Raw genomic sequence first — 24,438 nt, forward strand, 5'->3', positions numbered from 1 at the left:
GCCGACTGCCGGCCTCTCCCAGCCCTCCGGGCATGAGGGGCGTGGTTTAGCCCGAGGCCGGCCCAGGGGGCGGAGCCTACCCCGCAGTAGGGCCGGGGAAGGGAGGGGTCTAAACCGAGGCCAGCCCAGGGGCGGGGCCTAGCCGATGGCCGGACCCCCCGAGGGGTGGGGTCTCCCCGCGCGCGCACTCCCGGAAGCGAAGCCGAGCCCGCCCTCCAGTCCCGGAGAGGCGTTGCCTTTGTCGCCGCTCCGGCCGCAGCCACCGCCACCGCCGCCGTCACTTCGGACGCAGTCGCTGCCGATTCAGTCATGCCGGTAAGTGGCCGCGCACCTCCCGCGGTCCTCGGCCTGCGCCTCGGTGCCCCGCCACTTGACCAGATGTTGCTTTTAAGGGACTCAAGCCGAGACCGGAGCTACTATTGTCTCACTGCTTACCCCTCCCCACTCACCCTTTGGCTTTTGCGACCCTCCAGAAAATAGGATCCGAAGGAAGTTTAGAAGCCAGGCTTCGCGAAGACTCCAGGACCTACCAGCCCAAACCTTCCCTGCATATGTGGGGAAACAGACCCGGAGAGTGGGCAGAGAGCCGGAACGGGGACCTAGTTCCTGCGCCTTCCCCCTGGGGATCCCTTGCTATTGGAGCTGAACCGATAGAGCGGAGGGGTGGCGCTGAGCAAATGGGTGGCCGCGGCTGTTTCCTCCTGGACAGCGCGGTTTTTCAGAGGTTCATGTTTTTCTTCTCTTCCCCTGCCCTTTCCGGCCTACTTCCAGGTCATTAAATGAACAGGGTAACACTAAATGAAGAGGGTGTTTTTTACAAAAAAAAAAAAAAAAAAAAAAAGCCCAGTAACTTGTTTAAGCTCCTGGCAGGAGTTAGGTAGAACCATGCTTTAAGCCCCTTATCTCAGGCTCCCTTCTCTCCTGGCCATACCACACTGCCTGGGAAATGCTGGGCAAAAGCTGTCATACCGGCTTGGATCCCAGCTGCATTCCTGAGATGCTGGTTGGAGTAATGAAGTGTTTAGCAATTTCCTCCAGGGTACTTAGTTCATAAGTCTGTGACACGTAGGTACCCAGAGATATCCCACAGTTGTCCCGTGTCTTAGCAGCCTATCTTTTGGGAGTTGAAGGTGAGCCTGAGGTTGCTGAGCAAAGTCTTAAACATATCAGGTATCTTTTGGTGTTCCCAGTTACCTTGAGACAAATCCTCACAAAATTTACACAAAGTATGGACAAAGAACCTGATAGAATGAGCCTTACCAGTTTGGCAAGTCCTCCTGTGGCCAAGTTAGAGGAGAGCCTTAATCACCCATGAACTGAAAGAGTAGAGGCCCCAGGGGTTTTGTGGAGGCTAGCAGTGAGGGAAAGGTGGGTTGAGGAAAACTGTATTTTGTTTCCACTTCTGGGGATTTTGAGCAGATGGTTGGACTGAGGAGGGCACTTGGCACCATATTCCAAGATGAACAACTGAAGGAAGGAGGGGATTAGTCAAGGATGATGTGATACCTGAGAGGGTTCTTAGCAAAAGTTGGTAACACGGGGCCTAGAAAATCTGTGCCCTGGCTTGCCAACTGAGTGATCTCAAGCAAGTTGCTTCCTCTTTCTATGCCTTGATTTTTTCATTTGTAAAATAGGGGTTAAACTGACTTCACAATTAGGTTTGGTGGTATACCCCAGTAATCCCAGTGTTTTGGGAGTCTGAGGCAGGAGGGTTGTAAGTTCAAGGCCAGCTTTACCAATTTAGCAAGACCCTCAACAACTTAGCAAGATCCTGTCTCAAAATAAAAAAAGGACTGGGGGAATGTAGCTCATGTCTTGAGTTTAATTCTTGGTGCAAAAAAAAAAGTAAGTTGTGGAATTCTTTAATGGACTCTCAGAACTGGAAGTCCCCTCCTAGAAAAGGAATCTTTTTTCACATATTTAGGACATTTTGTCCTCGAAAACCCTGGTGGTTGGGAGTATACTAATATTTGAGTGCCCACTATACGCCAGGCATTGTTCTGAATACTTTACATGCATGACCTTGTTTATTCCTCACAATAGTCCCTCAAGGCAGGTACTACTATTATCTCTTCTTATAGCTCAGGAAACTTGAGGTTGAGCTTAGGCCTGGACTGGTCAGTATCCAAAAGTCAGCTCCTAACTGCTGAGACCCATTTTTTATTTTTATTTATATTTATTTATTTATTTATTTATTTTAAGAGAGAGAGAGAATTTTTTTAATATTTATTTTTTAATTTTTGGTGGACACACATCTTTATTATATTTTTATGTGGTGCTGAGGTTCGAACCCAGCACCCCGCGCATGCCAGGCGAGCACACTACCGCTTGAGCCACATCCCCAGCCCAAGACCCATTTTAAATGGGGGTGAAATCTGCCTATCTACAGTTCTACCCAACTTGTCCTGAACCTACATAAGAGTTGTTATACCGGGCTTGGTGGCACATGCATTTAATCCCAACAGCTTGGGAGGCTGAGGAAGAAGGATGGCAAGTTCAAGATCAGCTTGGGCAATTTAGGGAGACCCTATCTTGAAAAAACTAAAAAAAGGGCTGGTGTTGAAGCTTAGTGGTGGAATACCCTGGGTTTAATTCCACCACACACACACACACAAATTACTTTTTCTTGTGTATTAGATGTCAATGACTATGCTATATATTTTATTTGTGTTTTCCAGTTAATACTAACAGTAGTCCAATAAGGTCAGTTTTTTTTTTTTTTTTTTTTTTTCTTGTTTGGTATTGGGAATTGAACCCAGGCCACTGAACTGCATCCCCAGCCTTTTTGGGGTGGGTATTGGGGATTGAACTCAGGGGCACTCAACCATTGAGCAATATCGCCAGCCCTATTTTGAATTTTATTTAGACAGGGTCTCACTGAGTTGCTTAGCATCTCGCTTTTGATGAGGCTGGCTTTGAACTTGCAATTCTCCTCTCTCAGCCTCCAGAGCCGCTGGAATTATAGGCATGTGCCACCATGCCTGGTGATCCTCAGACTTTTTTAAAGTCGTTTTTTTATTTAGAGACAAGGTCTTACTAAACTGGCTTTGAACTTGTGATCCTCTGCATCAGCCTCCTGAGTCACTGGGATTAGAGGCATGTACATGCCACAATGCTTGACTGAATTTACTTACTTTTTATTTTTATTTATTTTTTGGTATCAAGTATTGAACCCAGGGGCGCATAGCCGCTGAGGCACATCCCCAGCCATTTTTTTATTTTTTATTTTGAGACAAAGTCTCACTAAGTAGCTAAGGGCCTAACTAAATTGCTGAGAGGCTGGCTTTGAACTTGCAATCCTCCTGCCTCAGCCTCCCAAACTGCTGATATTACAGGCATGCACACTGCGCCTAGAGAATTTATTTACTTTTTAAAGGACCTGTTTTGTAAGTGACAAAGCAAAAGGCCCTGAAAAGTTGGAACTGCCCAGAATCAAGCATCTGCTAGTGCAGTGGGTCCTTGACGTTTTCCTATAAAGAATGGATTATTTGCCAGGCGTGGTGATGCGCGCCTGTAATCTCAGTGGTTTGGAGGCTGAGTTAGGAGGATCAAAGCCAGCCTCAGCAAAAGTGAGGCACTAATTAACTCAGTGAGACCCTATCTGTAAATAAAAATACAAAACAGGGATGGGGATGTGGCTCAGTGGTCAAGTGCCCCTGAGATCAATCTCTGGTGCAAAAAAAAAAAAAAAAAAAAAAAAAGAATGGATTACTCTATCCATTAAGCCGACTTTCTGTTACCCTCAAATTTAGTTTTGCAATTCAAGAGTGGAACAGTAGAGCACTGAACTGTAATGCTTGCTATCCAGAAGCAAGCCAAAAGCCACCTCCTGTGGCTTCTGACCTTTGCTTTCTGACCTTTGAAAGGAAACCTGCTCCCTGTGGTCAGCAGCAGAAAGCTTCAGATATCTGGTGACTTTAGATCATAGGGCAACAGAAAATTGTGCTTTTTAACAATGTGTTCCCATTTTAGAGATTTGAGGTGGGTGGCGGTGCACTTTGCTTTTCTACAACCAACAAAATTTCCCTGGGTTCATATCCTGACCTCAATGATTATTTACCCAAGACTGGGCACCTTAGTGAAACCTTGGAAACTTCACTTTCCTCTTGAGTAAAATTATTTGAATAGCTCCCTTTCAGGCTAGAAAGATACTGTATAAAGAGAATTGACATATAGTAGGCATTCAAGAGGTTTAGCTCTTATGTTAATCTTGGAAATTCTTAAAAGCTTGAGCTCAGTATACAGCTGCAAACCACGGATGATTTTTGATTCTCTTGGTTATACTGGATCAAGACTCAGCAAACCTTTTCTTAAAGGGCTAGCTAGTATGTACTTTAGGCTTTACAAACAATATGATCTCTGTTACAATGACTAAACTCTGCTGTTCTAGTGCAAAACTAAACAAACAAGTTTGGCTGTGTTCCACAAAAACTTTTATTTGTAAAACCAAATCACAAGCAGGTTGCCTATCCATGTTCTTGAGCATCATTCAGACTGTAATATGGATAGTGACCTGGGTGTCTTATTAAAATGAGGACTTTGATTTAGGAGGTCTGGTGTGGGACATAAGAGTCTGCATTTCTGACAAGCTTTCAGATGATGCTGATCCTGTTGGTCTGAGGACCATACTTTAAACATAAGATTTTGGAATATCCATTATAACCTTTCCAGAACTTGTTGTTGAATAGTCGTGAAACAAACTGAAGGAATCAGAATATGTTTAACTAGAAGAAGAGAAAAACTGACCATTTTCTTTAAAGTGGGTTCCATAGCTTTGGCCTCAGTGAGGGGTAGTGGTGTACTGGTCATGAAGGTAAAAGAATCCAGTTCTGGAAAATCAAGCTGCTTAACTCTTGGAGTCAGTATCCTCTGTGGAGCATGAGGATGATCTAGATGCAAATATGTTTAGAGACTTTTCCATTTTCCTCAGGTGGGGAGTTTTGCCTCCATGTCTATCCCCAGAAGGTTAATAATAGAGAGTCCCACCCTAGATCTACCCAGCCAGTTGAGGCAGTTGCCTGCAGAGGTATACTTTCCACAAGTTCCCCAAGTGATTCTTAACATTGAAGTTGAGAAAATTGAGTTGGCTAATACCCTTTTGGTATAGAAAAGAGAACTGGAGCCATGTGGGGCAGGGATTGCAGGATATATTGCTATATTCAGAATTCCAATTGAGTTACAAATTGAGCATCCCCAAAGGTGTGGTGGCCCATGCATGTAATCCTAGTGACTCTGAAGGCTGAGATACAAGGATTGCAAGTTTGAGGCCAGCTTCAGCTACTTAATGTGGCCCTAAACAATTTAGTGAGACCCTGTCTCATAATAAAAAATTAAAAGAGCTGGGGATGTAACTGAGTGGTAAAGCACTCCTAGGTTCAACCCCCAATACCAAAACAAAACAAAACAACCAAAAAACCAAGTTGAGCAAACCTTGTCAGAAAATCTGAAGTCCAAAATGCTCCAAAACCCAAAATTTTTGAGTGATATGATGCCACAAGTGGAAAATTCCACACCTGAGTTTATGTGATAGGTCACAGTCAAAACACAGTCTAAAAATATTGCATAAGATCATATTCAGCCGGGCTGGGGATGTGGCTTAAGTGGTAGCGTGCTTGCCTGGCATGCGTGAGGCCCAGGTTCGATCCCCAGCACCACATACAAAGATGTTGTGTCTGCTGAGAACTAAAAAATAAATATTAAAAAAATTCTCTTTAAAAAAAAAAAAGATTATATTCAGCCTATGTGTACAAAATATAATGACATGTAAATAGATTTTGTGTTTAGACTTGTGTTCAAGATAAGATATCTCATTATATGTATGCAAATATTCCAGAATCTGAAAAAAATCAGAAATCTAAAACACTTCGGGTCCCAAGCATTTCAGATACTTGACCTGTAGTAGATTTGAAATATTTTGATATGCGTCATGAAAAAGGTAAACATTGGTTTTGTTTATTTGTTTGCTAAGCTGGAGATCCAACCCAGGGCCTTGAGTATGCTATGTAAGTGTTTTACCACTGAGCTACATCCCAACCCTAGACATTGTTTTATTTTGGTGCTGGAGATTGAACCCAGGGGCACTTAACCATTGAGGCACATCCCCAGCCTGTTTTTTATTTTTTTTATTCTGAGTCAGGGACTTGCTAAGTTGCTTAGGGCCTCATTAAATTGCTGAGGCTGGCTTTAAACTTTAGATCTTCCTGCCTCAGTCTCCTGAGCCACTGGCATTATAGGCACACGCCACCGTGACCAACCTAGATGTTTTTTGAAGGGAAAGAAAAGAGAGAAATGGAAGGAATTATTTATAATAATTTAATAATCAACTTTTTTTACATAAAGGAACCCAGTACTGGGCTCTAATCTCTAGATTACTAATGGATTAGTTACCTACTGATCTTTATTATTTATCCCCAAACATGTTTTGGGTAGTTACGTGGTTTTAAGAGTCAGGAATCTGGGAGCAGCTTAGCTGAGTGGTTCAAGGGCAAGGTCTCTCATGAAAGTGCATTGAAGATGTTGTCTGAGGCAGCAGTCATCTGAAGGCTCGACTGGTGCTGAAGAATCTACTTCCAGGATGGTGCACTCACTTTGTAGCTAGGATTCAGTTTCTCACCTTGTAGACCTCTATTTGCTTGAGTGCCCTTATAATGTGACAACTAGCTTTTTCTAGAATGAGCAATCCCAGAAACAGCAGGGCAGAAGCTACAGTGTCTTTTTATGATAGGCTCAGAAGTCATATAATATTGCTTCAGCCATATTCTATTTGACACACAGTCTAACCCAAGACGTTGTGAAATGGGACTGCTCAAGGGGATAAATACCAGGAGTCAGAGAAGATTGAGGCCATGTTGGATGTTAGCTACCATGATTAAAATCCTCTATTCATCCCATGCACTTACCTGGAGAGAACTGTTATCTATCTGTGTTTGGAAACCAAGCCATAGAGGAGTTAGGTAACTTACTTTTGGCCATAGAACTAGAAGTGTCAAAGCTAGTATCTGAAGCCAGAACTGATTCCAGATGTTCTCATTTCTAGAGATTTTAAAGTGTTGGTATGCATAATCCTTATCCGAAAGCAAAGGACCCAGAAGTTGTCAACCAGCCATGTCAGTCATCCATTTACTCAACAAAATGCATTAAGCACCTGCTCTGTGCCAGGTACTGTTTCAGATATTGTGATTGCAACAGTGTGAACAAAACCCCTATCTCCTGATGACCTGCCTTTCGACATTGATCACCACCTATCAGTATCACCTGGAATGCTCACTAGACATAACAGATGTCCCAGCCCAGGCCTTCTGATTAGAACCTGTGGTTCTTGTAAACTCCCAGTTGACTCAAATACAGAGTACGGGGGCACATCCATGCCAGAGTTCTTGATGATACAAAGTCTGAGACAAAGTCCACAGCTAATTAATTGAAGGTAGAACTGTGAAAAAAAAATTTTTTTTTTAAACTAGCTTTCCAGGTGATCCTATTCATGTGTACCAGACCCTGCTAGAGGATTTATGGGGAATATTTCATTTAGTACAACCTGTGACATGTAGAAACCCTTATTCCACTTTACAGTTGGAGAGACTGGGGCTCAGGAACAGGCTCCCAAGGAGCCCCATACCGCCCAGGCCTTGCCCAACCTCTGCACTCTGTTGGGACCTGAGTAGCCTGGCTGCTGTTACAGAGTGTAGGTCCCTGCAGGGCTTGACTCATTGTCCCCCTTTGTTTCAGAAGCACGAGTTCTCTGTGGACATGACCTGTGAAGGATGCGCTGAAGCTGTCTCCCGAGTCCTCAACAAGCTGGGCGGTGAGTGAGTCGCCGAGAATTGAGAGTGGGATGGAAGGACACAACTGAGGTCATGTTTGGATGCACACCGATGGAGCAGGAGAGGCTTTAGTTTAAGCTGATAACAGTAAAACAAAATATATTGGGTACTTCTCATTTACTGAGTACTTCACTTAATAGCTTCTGTGGATCTCATCATTGAATCCTTTCTACAGCCATTTCCTGTAACTTTTTTGATTTGAAGTAGGAGGGAACTGAAGTTCAGAGAAGTTCAGTAACTTGGCTGGAATCAGAGACAGTGTCAGAGCAGGGATTTTGCCCCACAGTCCAGCTCTAGAGCCCTGGCATTGCTGATTAATATGTTGGTGATCTCCATTGTGACAAGTTTTGCTGTATGACACATTTCAGTGTCATTTTTCCATTAAGACTTTTAAAATGGTAACGAGTTTAGAAATTAATTTTGAACCTGTCATGTATAGAAATCTTAATGTATCTCCTTTGGACATGCTTAGAAAATCATTATTCTCCTTTAGCACCCCACTTCACAGCTGGGGAAACTGAGGTCCAAAGATGGTTGAGAGCTGGCCCTAAGGTTCAATGAGGCAGTGACCAAGTTGCCATCAGAGTTCTGGTAATCTCGGACTCAGCCAGTCTTCTAAGATCTTTTTTCATCTTAATTAATTTGTTGATTTATCTATCTATTTTGCAGTACTAGGAATTGAACCCAGGGTTTCTCTACCACTGAGCTGTATCTCCAACCCCCTTCCTCCTTTTTTGAGATAGGATCTCACTATGTTGCCAAAGCTGGCCTTGAACTTGCAATTCTCCTACCTTAGCCTCTCAGTAGCAGAAATTGTAAGTGTATACCACAGTGCCAGGCTAGAATTTTATTTTTTAAAACCCTAAATAATAATAGTCAATTTTCCAGTTGCTTCCACGTGGATGTGATCTCATTAGCAGTCCTTTGAGTTGTACTGTCCCTCAGTGGAATGGGGGTGTTGATACCAGTGCCAGGGGGGAAGTCCAGAGGTCCCAGAGCAAGTTAGTGGCTGGCTTCAAGCTCTGTAACCTGGGATCCTAATCTGAGAAAATCCAAAACAGTGAGAAGAACCTGGCTGGGGATTTGCCGCATGACTATTAGCTCTTCTCCCTGGGGCCTGGGTGTCCCTGCTGTATTATGGAACTCCCCTTTTGTTTAATTTAAATAACAAGAATGTGGCTTAGGGTTCCTGTTTTAGGTTGTCCAATACTACATATGGTCCTTACCCGTCATTGGATGGTCTGACCTCAAATCGTCATCCTCCTGTCTTAGATTGGTACCATTGTAATTGGATCTTACCCGTCTTTGACTACCGGCCCAACACACTCAGCCACACTTGTGGATAACGACCATAGTGGTTTTTACACAAACACCATAAATAATCTGCTACAAGCAGAAGGGGAGGATACAAAATGCCACCAAGCCAATTGATGGCTCCAAGTTAGGAAGCCCTTGGAAAAATCATACCACAGATGACACTATCAGCAAAGATACCCTGGTACTACCACAATTCGTTGCATCAACAGATAGTTCACAATGCATATAAGTGACACATAGTCCAGGTAAATCACAGTACAGGTAAGTTCAAAGCTCAATAGATTAATTAAGTCACAGTCCAGGTAAATTCAAAGCTTAATAGATTAATTAAATCACAGTCCAGGTAAGTTCTGCAGGCAGCTAGCTTAAACTGTAGCAGCAGAAACAATAACATCTATGATGATCCGAAGTCTCGTCTGGTTCTCAGCAACACTGGAAATTCCTCCACCCTCGTCCTCACTGGCACTGGGACAAAGGCAAGAACTGTGGCAATGAATGCTAAAGAAAATCCTGTAGATTCCAGCAGGCACTAAGAAAACAACCTTTTGAGCAATTTAGTACATTATCTCAAGGTTTTTTACATTTGAAATAGGCATTAATGGTGCTCATTAATGGTGCTGCAGCATCCCTAGCATCCCCAGCATCCCCGGGCAACCCCATGGCGAGGGGCGGGGAACAGCCTGCAGCCACCACCGGCTGGAAAGTGCCCGCTTGCGCACGGGCATGTGGCAGGCTGCCATGCCTCCGCGCCTCACTGCGCCACTTCACGCAACCTCCAGTAATGAAAAGTGTTTAGTAGTAGCCTTTTGCTGCAATTTTTTTCCTGATAGTCCTTCCTCCTCTGAACCTTCTTCCTCTTTCTGACTAGAGTTCCTGGAGTTTTATCAACATATGCCCTAACTATTCTTGGTTACACTGGAGTGCCTCCTTCCCTTAGAATTTACGTAACACCCCTTCCATATTTTCGTAACAAAGACAGTACAACACACCAAGACAAAACAAGATAAAAACATACTGTATCAATCCTCTCCATTTTCTCGAAATGGCCATTCTTCCTCTCGCCCTATCTGCCTAGGGGTGAGCAGATTTGCTCCCATTCTATCTAGGGATGGGCAGCTTTTCCTTGTCACTTATCCCGAGCGTCCCGGGACTGGGACTCCCACCATCTGCCGCAGTCTGGGCAAAATAAGGGGAGGGGGGAGTGACAAGGAACTTGTGAAGGTTGATACAGCGGGAGCCGCTTTATTGTCGGACAGCAGAGATATTTATACCTAAATCATTATACACAGCTTGTTTCAATTAACATCATCCAGATACATCAATCAGCCATCAAGGAATCCTCATCATCTTAATTACACACAGCTTAACTCAATTAACATAAACTAGATACTGCAGTCAGTCATGAAGGACTCTCCATTATCTTAATGGCTCGCTGGTGTTACTTCACAAACCACTCCCTCTGACAAAATGCCAGGCGCCATCTTGACTTGTTTACGAACCCTAACATGGAACCAGCAGCCTACATCAATTTTTGCTCTGGGTACTTTAAAATTGAAACTGCAAGCTGGGTGCAGTGCTGCACACCTGTAATCCCAGCAATTCCAGACTGAGGCAGAGGATCACAAGTTCAAAGTCAGCCTTAGCAATTTAGCAAGACTCTAAGCAATTTAGCAAGGTTCTGTCTCAAAATAAAAACAATGAAAAGGGTGGTGACTTAGCTCAGTGGTTGAACATCCTTGGGTTCAATCCCCACTACCAAATAAAAATGAAACTGTAAGCTGGAGTGGTGGCATATACCAGTAATCCATCAGCTTGGGAGGCTGAGGCAGGAGGATCACAAGTTCAAATTCAGCCTATGCAACTTAGTAAGACCCTGTTTCAAAATTTAAAAAAAGGGCTTGGGATGTAGCTCAGGGGTAGAATGCCCTGGGTTTAATTTTCCCAGTACTGGGGGGAAAATGAAGAAGAAAAAGAAAGAAACTACATGGGATTCCCTCCTATATGCAGTAGCATGCTGTGGAGCAAGTCATGGGAGGGAGCAGGCTTTCTTTCTTTCTTTCTTTCTTTCTTTCTTTTTTTTTTTTTAAAGAGAGAGTGAGAGAGGGGGGAGAGAGAGAGAGAATTTTTTAATATTTATTTTTTAGTTATCGGCGGACACAACATCTTTGTACGTGGTGCTGAGAATCGAACCCGGGCCGCACGCATGCCAGGCGAGCGCGCTACCCCTTGAGCCACATCCCCAGGCCCCAGGCTTTCTTTCTTGACAGCTCAGAGATATCTGCCCCAGAGCCTTGGCTTCATGGAACACTGTTTGAAATCCACTGTGTTCATTAATCCCAGGCTTTCCTTCAGCTCTGTGATACCACCAAAATATTTATTCCAAAGATGAGGGGGAGACCATTCTGAACCAAAAAACAAAGATCCAGAGTGTGGCAAGTACACATAGCACTTTTTCCTTCCTGGGCATCCTTTATGTACAGACTTAGATTATGGCTAAACTCTGTACCCTGCCCTTCAGGCCTTTTGACTGGTGCCTGAGGATGAGCCCTGGTAGGTTTCTTTCCATCTTTCATTACAATGCTTATAGGATAGCATCTTGAGAAGACTCAAGAGAGGTTTCTGAATTGCTTAGGGCCCTAGAAGAGTAATCCTGGACCTGACAAGTCACAGACTAAAGACATAGTTGAGGCTGAAAGCGCATCAGGGCTGGTCAATTCCAACCCCTTCATTTACAGATGGGGAAGCTGAGGCCTATAATGGGTGGGACCTGATATGGTCACCAAGCAAGTAAATGGTGATGCCAGGCCTAGAACCTACGAAGGGCATTTCCTGTGCATTTCTTTTGTCAAAATAAGACCTTCTAGGTCCTCCTATGTGCTCTTGGGGCTTTAAATTGGCCCAGCCTTTTAGAAGGGTTGTTTTTTATTTTTTATTTTTTTTTTTGTTTTTGGGGGCAGTGCTGGGATTGAACAAGGAAGAGAATTTGTTAACATTCAACATTGCCAATCTATTGACTCACCATTTCTAGTCTCTGAATTCATGGCATGAAAATATTCTCATAAGTTTGCTAAGATATGTTCAGATGGGTTTACTATAAAATATTGTGATAACAGTGAAAAAAGTAGACATAACCTCAGTGTTCTTCAACCAGGGCACTGAGTAGATGTACAGAATGTCCACACTATGGAAAGACTGTGTAGCTGTTTTAAAAAGGAAAAAAAAGCAGAATGAGGAACTGGGGGTATAGCTCAGTGGTAGAGTACATACTTAGCATGCTCAAGGCCTTAGGTTTGAATTCCCAGCACCACATATTTTTGGTACCAGGGATTGAACTCTGGGTGCTCTACCACTGAACCACATCCCCACCCCTATTTTGTATTTTATTTAGAGAGAGGGTCTCACTGAGTTGCCTAGTGCCTCATTGTTGCTGAGGCTGGCTTTGAACTCGCAATCCTCTCACCTCAGCCTCCCGAACTGCTGGAATTACAGGTGTGCACCACCAGACCAGCCTCCAGCACCACATTTTAAGCAATTAATTAAAGGTCTGGGGATATAACTCAGTTAGTAGAGTGCTTGCTTTGCATGCACAAGGCCCTGGGTTCGATGCCCAGCACATACACACACACACAAAAAAAAATAATAAAAAAATTAGAATGAAGCCAGGTGCAGTGGTGCATGCCTGTAATCCCAGCAGCTCAGGAAGCTGAGGCAAGAGGATCCTAAGTTTAAAGCCAGCCTTGGCAACTTAGTGATACCCTGTTTCAAAATAAAAATAAGATAAAAAGAGCAAGGCTTGTAATTCAGTGGGTAAGGTGCCCCTGGTACTCCCAAAAAATGGGAAGAAGGAAGGAAGGAAGGGAGGGAGGAAGGAAGGAAGGAAGGAGGAAGGAAGGAAGAAAGAAAGACTAAATAAATAAAATATCTATATTTACATTTTTTATTTTAAAAAAAGTCTTAAGCCCTTGTCTAAAGCAGGGATTGAAAAATACAGACTGTGGCTCAAATCTATCCCCCTTCCTGTTTTACAGTGGAGAATGTTATTAAATTTTTAAAGTACAGTCAAGTACACAGACAAGAATATGTAAGTCTACATATGGCCCACAATACCTAAAACATTTATATCTCTGCCCCTGTACAGTAAAGGAGTAAAGGTTTGCCTGTCCCTGGTCTTGAGGAAAGCAAAAGGTGATTTTGAGTAATAATTCAGGAACCTAAACTCTTTTTTGCTGTAACTGGGAGTGTCTTCCTTTCCCCACACCCCGTTTCATCTTCCTGCAGGGGTTGATTTTAACATTGATCTGCCGAACAAGAAGGTTTTCATTGAATCTGAGCACAGCATGGACACTCTGCTGGCGACGCTGAATAAAACCGGAAAGGCTGTTTCCTACATCGGCCCCAAGTAACACAGGCTGACAGTGTGGACTGAAGAGGGCAGGTGAGTAAGGTTCCAGCACTTGTTGAACAGACCTGCTCCTCACACTCTGGTCAGGGGTAATACAAGTTGAACATACCTTATTCAAAATGACTGGTATCAGAATTGTTTCAGAATTCAAAGTTTCCTGGTTTTAGAATATTTGCATAGGCTTTATTTTAGCATTTCTAATCAGAAAAATCTGAGATCCGAAACCTTTTTGAGAATCATGTTGGGACTCAAAAAATTTCCTATTCTGGAGCATTTTGGAACTCAGATTTTCAGATTAGGAATGCTCAACCTATACCTTGGCCTTAGAGCTTGCATGGGGCAGGAGAGCGCCCTGGTTTATCTTTAACCCACTGTCTACTTTCTTTAGAATGGTTCCATATATTTCGTTTTTGTCTAATACAATTTACAAGTTTTGGGGATTCCCCACAGCCCCTTGTGAATAGGCAGATTTCTTTATTAACACCCTTTTAGGATTTAAGGAGTATATTTCATGGTCAGCAGGGTTCAAGTTTGGGGTGCATGACCCTGAGTCTTTTGCTTTGATAAAATGGCTGTCCCTTCAGAGTTGCCATCTGTGCTAACCTGGGCATTGTGCTCCTGAGTGCACTCACCTACTGAATTAATTCAGACTGTGCCTTTCTCTCCTGTCAGCTTCCTGAGCATGACCTTTGCCCAGACAAAGGTCTGGTGCAAAAAGAGTAGCTCATCTAAGCTGGATCTTCCCTTTGGTTTTACATAACTCAGGGAGGCAGTAAGTGGCATTGTTGCAGCTCTCTTCACTCTGAAACCAGGGCAGCCTTTGCTCATCAATCTAACATTCCTTCCCATTGTGCCCAGCCAGTCTTAGCAGAGTACTCCTGGCTGTCACTGACCATGTAGTGCATTTGATATATGAATAACAATGGCTCCCTGATATGGTTCAGTGTCCTCACTGTAATTGAGAAAAATGAGCCCTGGAGAAGAAAGTTACTCAACCAGAGCCTTGCAGATGAGTGACAAAGGCAGAAAAATCCAGTATCCTGAATCAGAGTTCTATAATGACTGTTATGGTAGCATTAACCTTCCAAATAGGTCCAGGGAGAGCTTCCCAGGCAGAGACCAGCTACTATCAACTGGCAAATTCGTGAGGGCCCCCTGTGAGTGTAGTCTACTTCCTTCCTAAAAGTGAACATTTGGAACCTAAGGCATGTTCCATTTATATAGTGACCTCACACGCAGATCAAGAGATTTCAGATGCATCCATTTTCCTTATGTCGTTTCTGTCCATGTCCATACAACCCATGTTCAGGAATGAGTACAGGATGAATAGTCAGGAGTCTGACATTCAAATTCCAGCTCTGCCCTCATATTTAACACTGACTTTGGGAACTTTTTATTTTTTCCCAGTACTAGGGATTGAACCCAGGGGTGCTTTATCAGTGAGCTACCTACTCAATCCTTTGTATTTTTTATTTTGAGAAAGGGTCTTGCTAAGTTGCTGAGGCTGGCTTTGAGCTTATAATCCTCCTGCCTCCTCAGCTTCCTATGTAGCTGGGATTGCAAGCATGCACCACCATGCCTGGCTGACTTTTTGAACTTTTTATATACTTGACATTGGGTACTACTATCTGTAAAATGGGGCTAAAGCCTCCACCCTGCTTTTCTGCCTTGCAGGTTACTGTGCAATCCCTCTATGAAGGACTTCTATATAGGAGTAAAACACTAGCAGTTTCCCCATTCTGAGAAACACTGTTCTCACAGTTCCTTCATTCCCTAGGCGCTTGTGGGGAGAATGAAGGGGGTGTTCAGGACTCTTCCATGTCTCCCAAAAGCCCTGTATCATATTGGGCCTCCACGTAAGATTGTATTTGCTCTATGTGCTCTGTGACATGAAGAAATGGAGGAAAGGTTGGGGGGAACCTCTTTCTCTTTCTGAGCTATCTGTATACATGGGGAAGCCCAACACAGACACCTTGGATTGAAAACCTGGCATGGGCATGCAAACATTTTTGACTAAAAAAGTAGTGCCTGCTATTTATAAATCATGTGTAGATTAATGTGAGTTTTTCTCATAGTAGCTTTTTTTTAATTGAAGTAAAATTGACGTGATATATAATTAACCATTTTAAAGTGTGCCATTCAGTGCATTATTTTTCTCCTTTCACAATCTACAACCATTTCCTCTATCTAGTTTCAAAACTTTTTATTATCCTAGAAGAACACCCTAGGAATTACACAGTATGTGACCTTTTTGGGGTCTGGTGTCTATCAACTTGGTGTAATATTTTCAAGATTCATCCAAGTTGTATCTGTACTTCATTATTTTCTTGCCGAATAATTCTTAATTTTTATTCGTTTTAGCTTCTTGTTGTTATAGGAGGCTTCCAACATTTATAAGTAGTGTTAAAAAAAGTGAATCCCAAGTACCCATCACCCAGGTCCAACAGTTATCAGATCTCTGCTGTCACTGTTTATCTGTGCTCCCACCTGTTATTTCAAAGTGAATTCTAATCATCACATAATTTCATCTCTATATACCTCAGTAACCATGTGTAGTATGGAAAAGCTTCCAAAGATTCAGATGCACAGCCAGGCACATTGGCACACTACTGTAATCCCCCAGTGGCTTGGGAGGTTGAGACAGGAGGATAGTGACGTTCAAAGCCAACCTCAGCAAAAGCGAGGTACTAAGCAACTCAGTGAGACACTGTTAATACAAAACAGGGCTGGGGATGTGGCTCAGTGGTTGAGTGCCCCTGAGTTCAATCCCCAGAACCTACCCCCGCCACCCGCCCCAGAAAGATTCAGATGCACAATATTCAGTAAGAATCACTGAACAAACAGGCTTTACCTCATATACACGAGGGACGTCCATCTTTGACATCAGTTTTAAGAGTCTCTCCAGTGATTGATTTGAGGCCAGATTTGGTAACCACAGAGATAGAATGTTCATTGGTTACAAAGTCACCTAGATTGTCTGGTTCTTGGTAGATAATTTGCTTGTGCTTCTGTTTTATTGCCTTTCTATCATAAACCAAAACAGGACAGGAAACTGGGGATCCCAGCAGCCTTGATAGTTCCCCAGAAGAGTCAGCAAGGTTAGTGAGTTCTGGCCAACCCAAGTATAACAGACTTGGTGGGTCCAGTGTGCAGGGCTGGATATGGGAATTCTAGATGTGCTCTGCAGCCTGGTTTCCCACCTCACCCCCAAATGCTACCTCTGAGTGCAACCTTTACTGCTTTTGCAATGTTGCTTTGTCCACAGTAGATGGCACCTTTGTTCCACCTAACTTTCAGCTCTCCTAGGACGCTGATGTGGCTTCTACATGGACCTGGGATTTGGCAGTCCTGCTCACTGAAGGAGTTCCTGCAGAGACCCTCACTTGCCCTGCTTCTTCCTGCCTTCCCCGCAATAAAGTCATGCTGCTTTTGTTGGAGAAGTTGTCTCTTGCATTGTCTTGATGTTCTTTCTCATGTGCAGTCGTTGGTAGGCTTACTTACATGAAGTGTCCAGAGCTTCCTACTAGGAGTCTGGGACCCTGTGGATTCTGATTCTTTGCCATGTGATCTTTAGCAAGTCACTTCCTTTCTCTGGACCTCATTTGTTCCTCATTTGTAGAGGAAAGTTGTTGAACTAGGGGCTGGGGCTATAGCTCAGTGGTAAAGCATTTACCTAGCATGTGTGAGGCACTGGGTTCGATCCTCAGCACCACATTAAAGTAAATAAATAAGTAAATGAAATAAAAGTATTGTGTCCATCTACAACTGAAAAAAAAAATTTTAAAGATGTTGTACCAGATCAGTGATTTTCTTTCCTTTTTCTTTCTTTCTTTTTAAAAAATACTTTCTTAAATTTCATATTTTGAAAAACTAGTGGACCAAGTAAGTTGCAATTAAGAGATATCAAATGTTAAGGAGTCGGAATAATGGGAAGAGACTGTGGAAACAGGTTGCCTGGGGCAGAGCCCAAGTTTCAGTACCTCTCAGCTGGGCCATTTAACCTCAGTGTCTGCAGGTATGAAATGTGATAATAGCATCTATAGCAAATGATGGTTGTGGGAATTAAATGTTTTAGCCAGTTAGAAAACACTAAAAAAAATCCTCTATTCACTAGTTTTGCATATTTCATTAATCCAAGATCTGTAGAAATGACAGAATTCCAGATATTAAAGTGAGATTGCAATAAATCACTGAGTTGATCTTCAAGCAGGAGATGGAAACTGTTTTCACCCATGGTCCGGATTCACTAGTTGGCAGGCCAAGGGGTAGGCTGTAAATCTACATCCTTCGACCTCCTCCTGGAGTTTGAATATACCTTTTATAATCCAAAACCATATTAATTATAAGTGGCTGTTGCTGCAATTCAAAACCATAAACAAACAGTCATCAGATCTAAAATCATAAGCAGAAAAAAGAGTGGGCCAAACTTCCCTAATTGAGTACAAGTTACAGAATGGTTACTAACGTCTAGACAATCAATCTCTGACAGGGCACATAAGTCCAAGAAAAATGGGATCCAAAGAGAGAACACTTTTACATTGTATAAGAATTGCCATTTTGTGTTGCCAAACATGCTATGCTAAGCAACTGTTGATGGGTACAGAGGCGGGGCTTTCCATGGGAGAAGCATTTCTTACATGACCTGGAGTCTCAGGGCAAAATGGAGTCTGTCATTGCCCATATAGTCTCAGAGTTACTACCTTGCAGAGTTCTTGTTTCTTTTAATTCTTTCTTTTTGACCCTGAGGATTGAACCCAGGAACACTTTACCACTGAGCTATATCCCCAGTCCTTTTTAAATTTTCAGACAAGGTCTTACTCACTTGCTGATGAGTTACTTGTGATCCTCCTGCCTTACCCTCCCAAGGTGCTGGGATTATAACAGTATTTGAACCAGCAGATTTCATACTTTTTCTTCTTATATATAATTATTGAGAAATTCAAAGAGCTTTTGTTTATATGAATAATGTCATATTAGAAATTGAAACAGGAATTTTTAAAACACATGAATACCCAAGCACATATCCTGGTAGCCATCAGAACTAGATGAGGTCTAGGTCAATGCATGTTAGACACTGGAAAAATAAAGTTGTAAAAGAAAAAAGCATCTCACAAAAATAGTAGGTTTTTATCTATCAAATTTTTACTTGGTATATTTTCTGAAAGGGTCTTGGAGACCACACATGGAAAATCATTGCTTTAACCATTTAGTGGGCACATACTGGGAACCCAATGCTGCTGGACCTGGGATAAGACTCAACTTCACATTGGCCAGCTGTGACCTTGGACTAGTCACCCACTCTCCCAGAGGCAGTGTCTTCATTGCACAATACCTACTACCTGCACTTCAGGGAACTTGGTAGGCAGAAATAAGACCTCATTTTCACTCTTGAATTGATATGCTTGCACAGTTTGGGGCGTGTTACGTAAGTATTAAACAAGTCTCAGACCCATTTCTGCCTTTGTGGTCCCTTGGGGGCACAGGGACTTCACAGCTCTCATGGTGTCTAGGTTTCTTGGCCACCAGATGGCAGTGTTCTTTGAATTTGATCGTCCACCAAGAAGTTTCTGTGGGCAAAATGTATTTTTTGCATTTTGTTTCTCCAGGAGACCTGGTTCAGGCTGGCTGGCCCACTGGGGACACCCAAGGCCTAAAACACTGGTGCCTCTTGCACTGTTTTCCAGAGGGTCATTTTTCCCCCCACTCAGCAGCCAGCCTAGCTGGAATCCAAGTGTCCCTTAGTTCTGCTCTTCAAGGCTTCAGAGGGGTTGGGGAAGTGCCTGCATCTGCCAGCAGCTCAGCAGTCGTCCATGGAACCAATGAGAGCCCAGCAGAGCCCAGGATTCTGCAGAGGAGGGGGGCAGGGAGCAGATGTGTCTGCAGATCACTCACATCCTCCAGCCCAGGCCAGGCCCACCCCTCCAGGCTTCCCCACTCCTCCCTGCAGCCAGCCTCCCCAGGTGTCTTGCATTACTTATGCTGCCCCCTGTAAATGGAATGATCTCCCCCAGCTTCCCTGCCACCTTCCACTTTCCTCCCAACCTGCCCGCCCCACATCCGCAAATTCCTTTCCCTCTCCTACACAGCACAGCCTCCGGGAACCCTCTGCACAACTGGAAGTCATTTATGTATCCTCTTGGCCCTCAGCTTGAGTGTTGTGGCAAAGCTTTGTGTCCACGTGTCTTCCTGTCCTCAAGGATCTGGCCAAGCATTCACTCCCTCTACACACAGAACAGGCACTCGGAGTATTATTTGATGCATGTGTAATGGCTCTGTCCGGGCCATTATTTGCTGTGTCATGCCCTTGGATCGCATTCCAACTTCAGCTGGTCATCATAAGATAGTGGAACAGGACAGTCCCTGATACCTGGTGGGTGCTCAGTAGATGTCTTGAGTTAATTGTAAGAAGAGCAGCGGAGGCTGTAACCGCCCATTGTTCCTGTGTCTGATGGAATGTCTTTGTTGACCTACTCATCTACTCTGAGGCCAAAGCTTTGTTCAATATCAGAATCACTCAACTGAAGAGAAGCCACTCTCCCCTCGGGGTGCTGAAGTAGAGCCCTGGGGCTGGACTCCTGTGAGGTTCCCTACTCCATGGCAGCGTGATCCCCAGAGGGAGCTCAGACTGGCTCAGTTCCCTCTTGGTGTACTGAGTGACACAAGCAAGTCTGACTTGGAAGATGTTATTTTTGGTACCAGGGATTGAACCCGGGGATTGCTCAATCACTGAGCCACATCCTCAGCCCTTTTTAATATTTTATTTAGAGACAGGGTCTCACTGAATTGCTAAGTGCCTCATTAAATGGCCCACGCTGGCTTTGAATTTGCATTTCACTTGCCCTAGCCTTCAGAGCTGCTGGGATTGTAGGTGTGTGACACCATCCTGGGTTTCAGAAGTTTTTTTGTTGTTTTTATTCTGGGAATTGAACCCAGTGGTGCTTTACTGCTGAGCTGCATCCCCAGTCACTTTTATCTTTTGTATTTTGAGACAGGGTCTCCATAAATTGCTGAGGCTGGCTTCCAATTTATAATCCTCCTGAGTCAGCCTCCCAAATTGCTGGGATTACAAGCACATGCCACCAAACTTGACTTTTCAGTGATTTTTGTTTTGTTTTGCTTTGTTTTAAAACAGCTTTTTTGAGGTGTAAATTCATTGGAACACTGGAAATGTTTAAAGTATGCAATTTTAAGATATAATGCATATCTTACAATTGCAAAACCTTCACCATAATCAAGATAGAGTAAATAAACTGGGTGTGGTGGTGCATGCCTGTAATCCCAGTGGCTTGGGAAGCTGAGGCAGGAGGATGGCAAAGTTTAAGGCCAGCCTCAGAAAGTTAAGGAGGACTTATGCAACTTAGCAGGACCCTGTCTCAAAATAAATAAAAAGGGTTAGGGATGTGGCTCAGTGATTAAGTGGCCCCCTGGGTTCAATCTCTAGTACAACAACAACAACAAAAAGATAGAATAATGACCTATATTCACCTCAAAAATTTTCCCCATGTCTCCTAGCAAGTCTTCCTCCACTTTTCTCCAATCCCAAGTAACCACCGACCTGCTTTCTTTTCTTTTTACTAGAGCTTAATAGTTATACATAGTATTTGGATTCACCCCAACAAACTCATACATGCATGGAAATCAATTTAAGCTTACAATCCCCCCTTTTCCCTTCTGCCCCCATTCTCCTACCTCTACTAGATAGTCCTTTTCTGGTCTATTAATTCATATTTGATTGGCTCTATTATTTACTGGTTCTTTTTAATTGCACATGATGGTAGAATCCATTTTGGTATAATTATACAAGCATGGAATATATCTTATTCTAGTTAGGACCCCATTCTTGTTGATGTATGTGATGGTGGGATTCACTATAAAGTTTTCATATACGTACATAGGAAAATTATGTCAGATTCATTCAACTACATTTCCTTTTCCTATCCCCCCCTCCTCTCTTCCCTTTCTTCCCTATTGTCTAATCTATTGAACTTCTATTCTCCTCTATCTGATTGTGGGTTATCATCCATATATCAGAGAGAACATTTAACCTTTGGCTTTTGGGGACTGGCTTATTTCACTTAGCATGATAATCTCCAGATCCATTAATTTATCAATGAATATCATAAAGTCATTCTTCTTTATGGATGAGTAATATTCCATTGTGTATATATACCACAATTTATTTGTCTATTTATCTGTTGAAGGGCACCTTGGTTGGTTCCATGGCTTGGCTATTATGAATTGAGCTGTTATAAACATTGATGTGGCTGTGTCACTATAGTATGCTGATTTTAAATCCTTTGGGTATATACCAAGGAGTAGGATAACTGGGTCAAATGGTAGTTCCATTCCTAGTTTTTGAGGAATCTCCCATACTGCTTTCCATAATGGTTGTATCAATTTGCAGTCTCACCAGCATTGTATGAAAATACCTTTTCCCCCACAACTTCACCAACATTTATTGTTACTTGTATTCTTGATGATTGCCATTCTGATAGGAGTGATGAAATCTTAGTGTAGTTTAATTTGCATTTCTCTAATTGCTAGAGATATTGAACGTTTTTTCATATATTTGTTGATCGTTCATATTTCTTCTGTGAAGTGTCTGTTCAGTTCCTTTGCCCATTTATTGATTTGTTTTTTATATAATCTTTTCCTTCCCTCTCATGGACCTGCTTTCTGTCATGGCTGATTAGTTCATATTTTCAAAAGTTTTCTGTGAATGCAATCACAGTATGTTCTCATTTTTGTCCAGCTGATTTTCATTCAGCATAATTAATTTTCTTTGTTGTTATTGTTTTGATACTGGGGATTGAATTCAGGGGTGTTCTACCACTAAGCTACATCCCCAGCCCTTTTTTTTTTTTAAATTTTGAGACAGAGTCTCACTACATTGCTTAGGGCCTTGCTGAGTTGCTGAGGCTGGCCGCAATCTTGTGATCCTTCTCCCCTCAGCCTCCTGATTAGCTAGGATCATAGGTGTGCATAGTTAAATTTTGAGATTCATCTACATTGTTGTGAATATCAGTAGTTCTTTTCTGTTCGTCACTCAATGGTAACTATTGCATTGTCTGAATATATCACAAGGTGTTAGTCATCCCTGTGGAGGGAACTTTGAGTTTCTTCCAGTTTTTTAAACTGCTCTGTTGTTAACAACGTTCCCCCAGGGTCCTACAATGCACAAGGGAGAATCTTGGGAGGCTGGATTCTTCTAACCCAACGTACCCAAACACCAGCCAAGGCAGCTCAACACAGGTTGATGTACTGGGCTTCCCTGCAGCCACATACTGGACTTCAGCACACCTGGATTCAAATTTCTCCCCTGCCACTTGATTGCTGTGACCTTGGGAATGTTACCGTTTCTTTTTTTCTCAGTTTTCTCATTTATATCATAGGAATTACACTAGTACCATATGTGATGATCTGAGAAATAAATAAAATCATCATAGCTGCGCATGATGGTGCCCACTTGTAATCTCAGTGATTTGAGAGGCCGAGGCAGAAGGATCTAAAGTTTGAGGCCAGTGTCAGCAATTTAGCAATGCCTTGTCTCAAAATAAAATTTTGAAAAAAAGGATTGCGGGTGTGGCTCAGTGGTGGGGGTGCTTGCCCAGCATGTGTGAAGCCCTTGGTTCAATCCTGGGTGGGGGGGCGCAGAATCACCATTTGCTTAATTCTTTGTAACATTAATACCACAAATAAAGCTTTGTATCAACAGAAAGTCTCATAATGATGCCTTTTGAAGTTTGCTAACTCAAGGTTGCAAAACTTCAGATCCAGATCCTTTCCACGCTGGGAGACTATAAAAAGTACAAACGGAACATGGAGGATTGTGCTGTGTGGGAGGTGAGCAGCAGATCTTGTTTGGGTCACCACCCTCTCCGAGGCATTCTCCTTTAATTAGTGCCAGTCTCTTACAAAGCCCAAGTCTGTAATTTCTTGGGAGTGTCCATCAAAGCCACTTTTAGATTTCCATGTTTTAGGAGTTTAAGTGGACAAAGACAAGCTTCCTAATCTGCTTCCTAAGAGAGAGCAAGTCTTCCTGCTCCTGCACATCTCATGACCACTGACCAAAGCCCTGGTATAAACTCTCAGAGCCTCTGGAAACCAGAGACCCCTGCCTCTGGCCTGCTTATCCTGCACCCTAGTCCTTCTGGAACTATAGATCTCCAGGTGCCTAGAAGCAGGCTGAATCTTGGATGAGAACTGGCTGTTTGTTTATTAGCTGTGTGAACTCAGGTGCATTGTCTAACTGTCCAGAGCCTCAGTTTTCTCATCTGTAAAGTGGGAATAAAAGCAATATATATATATATATATATATATATATATATATATATATATATATATATATTTTTTTTTTTTTTGCGTGGGGAGGGGCGGCTAACTAAGCCCTCGTGATGCCGAGAATGTGTTCTACCACTGAGCTATGCCCCAACCCCAACAACACCGTCTCAAAGTGAGGCGGGATGATGTCTGCAGGTGGAAGGCACCCAGCATGACTATCGTTATTATCACTGCAGGATCTTAGAAACAGGAAGATCTAGCTGGTCCCCTGTTCCTGTGAAGCGTGGTCCCCAAGCCTTGGCCCACACTCTGCTGTGAGAAGCAGCACTCTGAGCAACTTGCCCTGCTCTGGACAGCTCTGCCTGGGGGAAGTTCTGATGTGGAGGCCCCCCCACTTGATCCTTGGCCTTTCTCATTTCTGGTACTGGTTTGTCCTGACATCAGTCTACCCTCCCACGTGGAGGTCCCTTCAGGCAGAGAAGTCTCTTTCCCATCCTGCTACTCTATCCCTGTCCTACCCCACAAGGAATATCCCACCTTAGAAAGTTCTGATTAACAGAAGCACCTGGTCCCTAGCCTCTTTTTCCGATGTCTTTTTGATAAAAGAAGCAGAGATAA

General features: G+C 43.2%; 1 protein-coding gene across 4 annotated transcripts; it reads left to right on the plus strand.

Moving 5' to 3' along the window:
• The first annotated feature begins 203 nt into the window (after positions 1 to 203).
• Atox1 (antioxidant 1 copper chaperone) lies at positions 204 to 23,237 on the plus strand. 4 transcript variants are annotated; one of them, XM_076856413.1, is made up of 4 exons: positions 204 to 315; positions 7,726 to 7,801; positions 13,416 to 13,572; positions 22,704 to 23,237. In XM_076856413.1, the coding sequence occupies exons 1-3, from the start codon at positions 310 to 312 to the stop codon at positions 13,538 to 13,540; spliced, it is 207 nt and encodes a 68-aa protein (XP_076712528.1). In that variant the 5' UTR covers positions 204 to 309; the 3' UTR covers positions 13,541 to 13,572; positions 22,704 to 23,237. The 4 variants fall into 4 exon arrangements, with proteins under 4 accessions (XP_076712528.1, XP_076712530.1, XP_076712529.1 ...); XM_076856415.1 differs by lacking the exon at positions 22,704 to 23,237 and adding an exon at positions 16,808 to 16,979; XM_076856414.1 differs by lacking the exon at positions 22,704 to 23,237 and adding an exon at positions 16,837 to 16,979.
• Positions 23,238 to 24,438: the final 1,201 nt, after the last annotated feature.

Source organism: Callospermophilus lateralis, chromosome 5 (genome assembly GCF_048772815.1).
Source record: "Callospermophilus lateralis isolate mCalLat2 chromosome 5, mCalLat2.hap1, whole genome shotgun sequence".
Lineage (NCBI taxonomy): Eukaryota > Metazoa > Chordata > Mammalia > Rodentia > Sciuridae > Callospermophilus > Callospermophilus lateralis.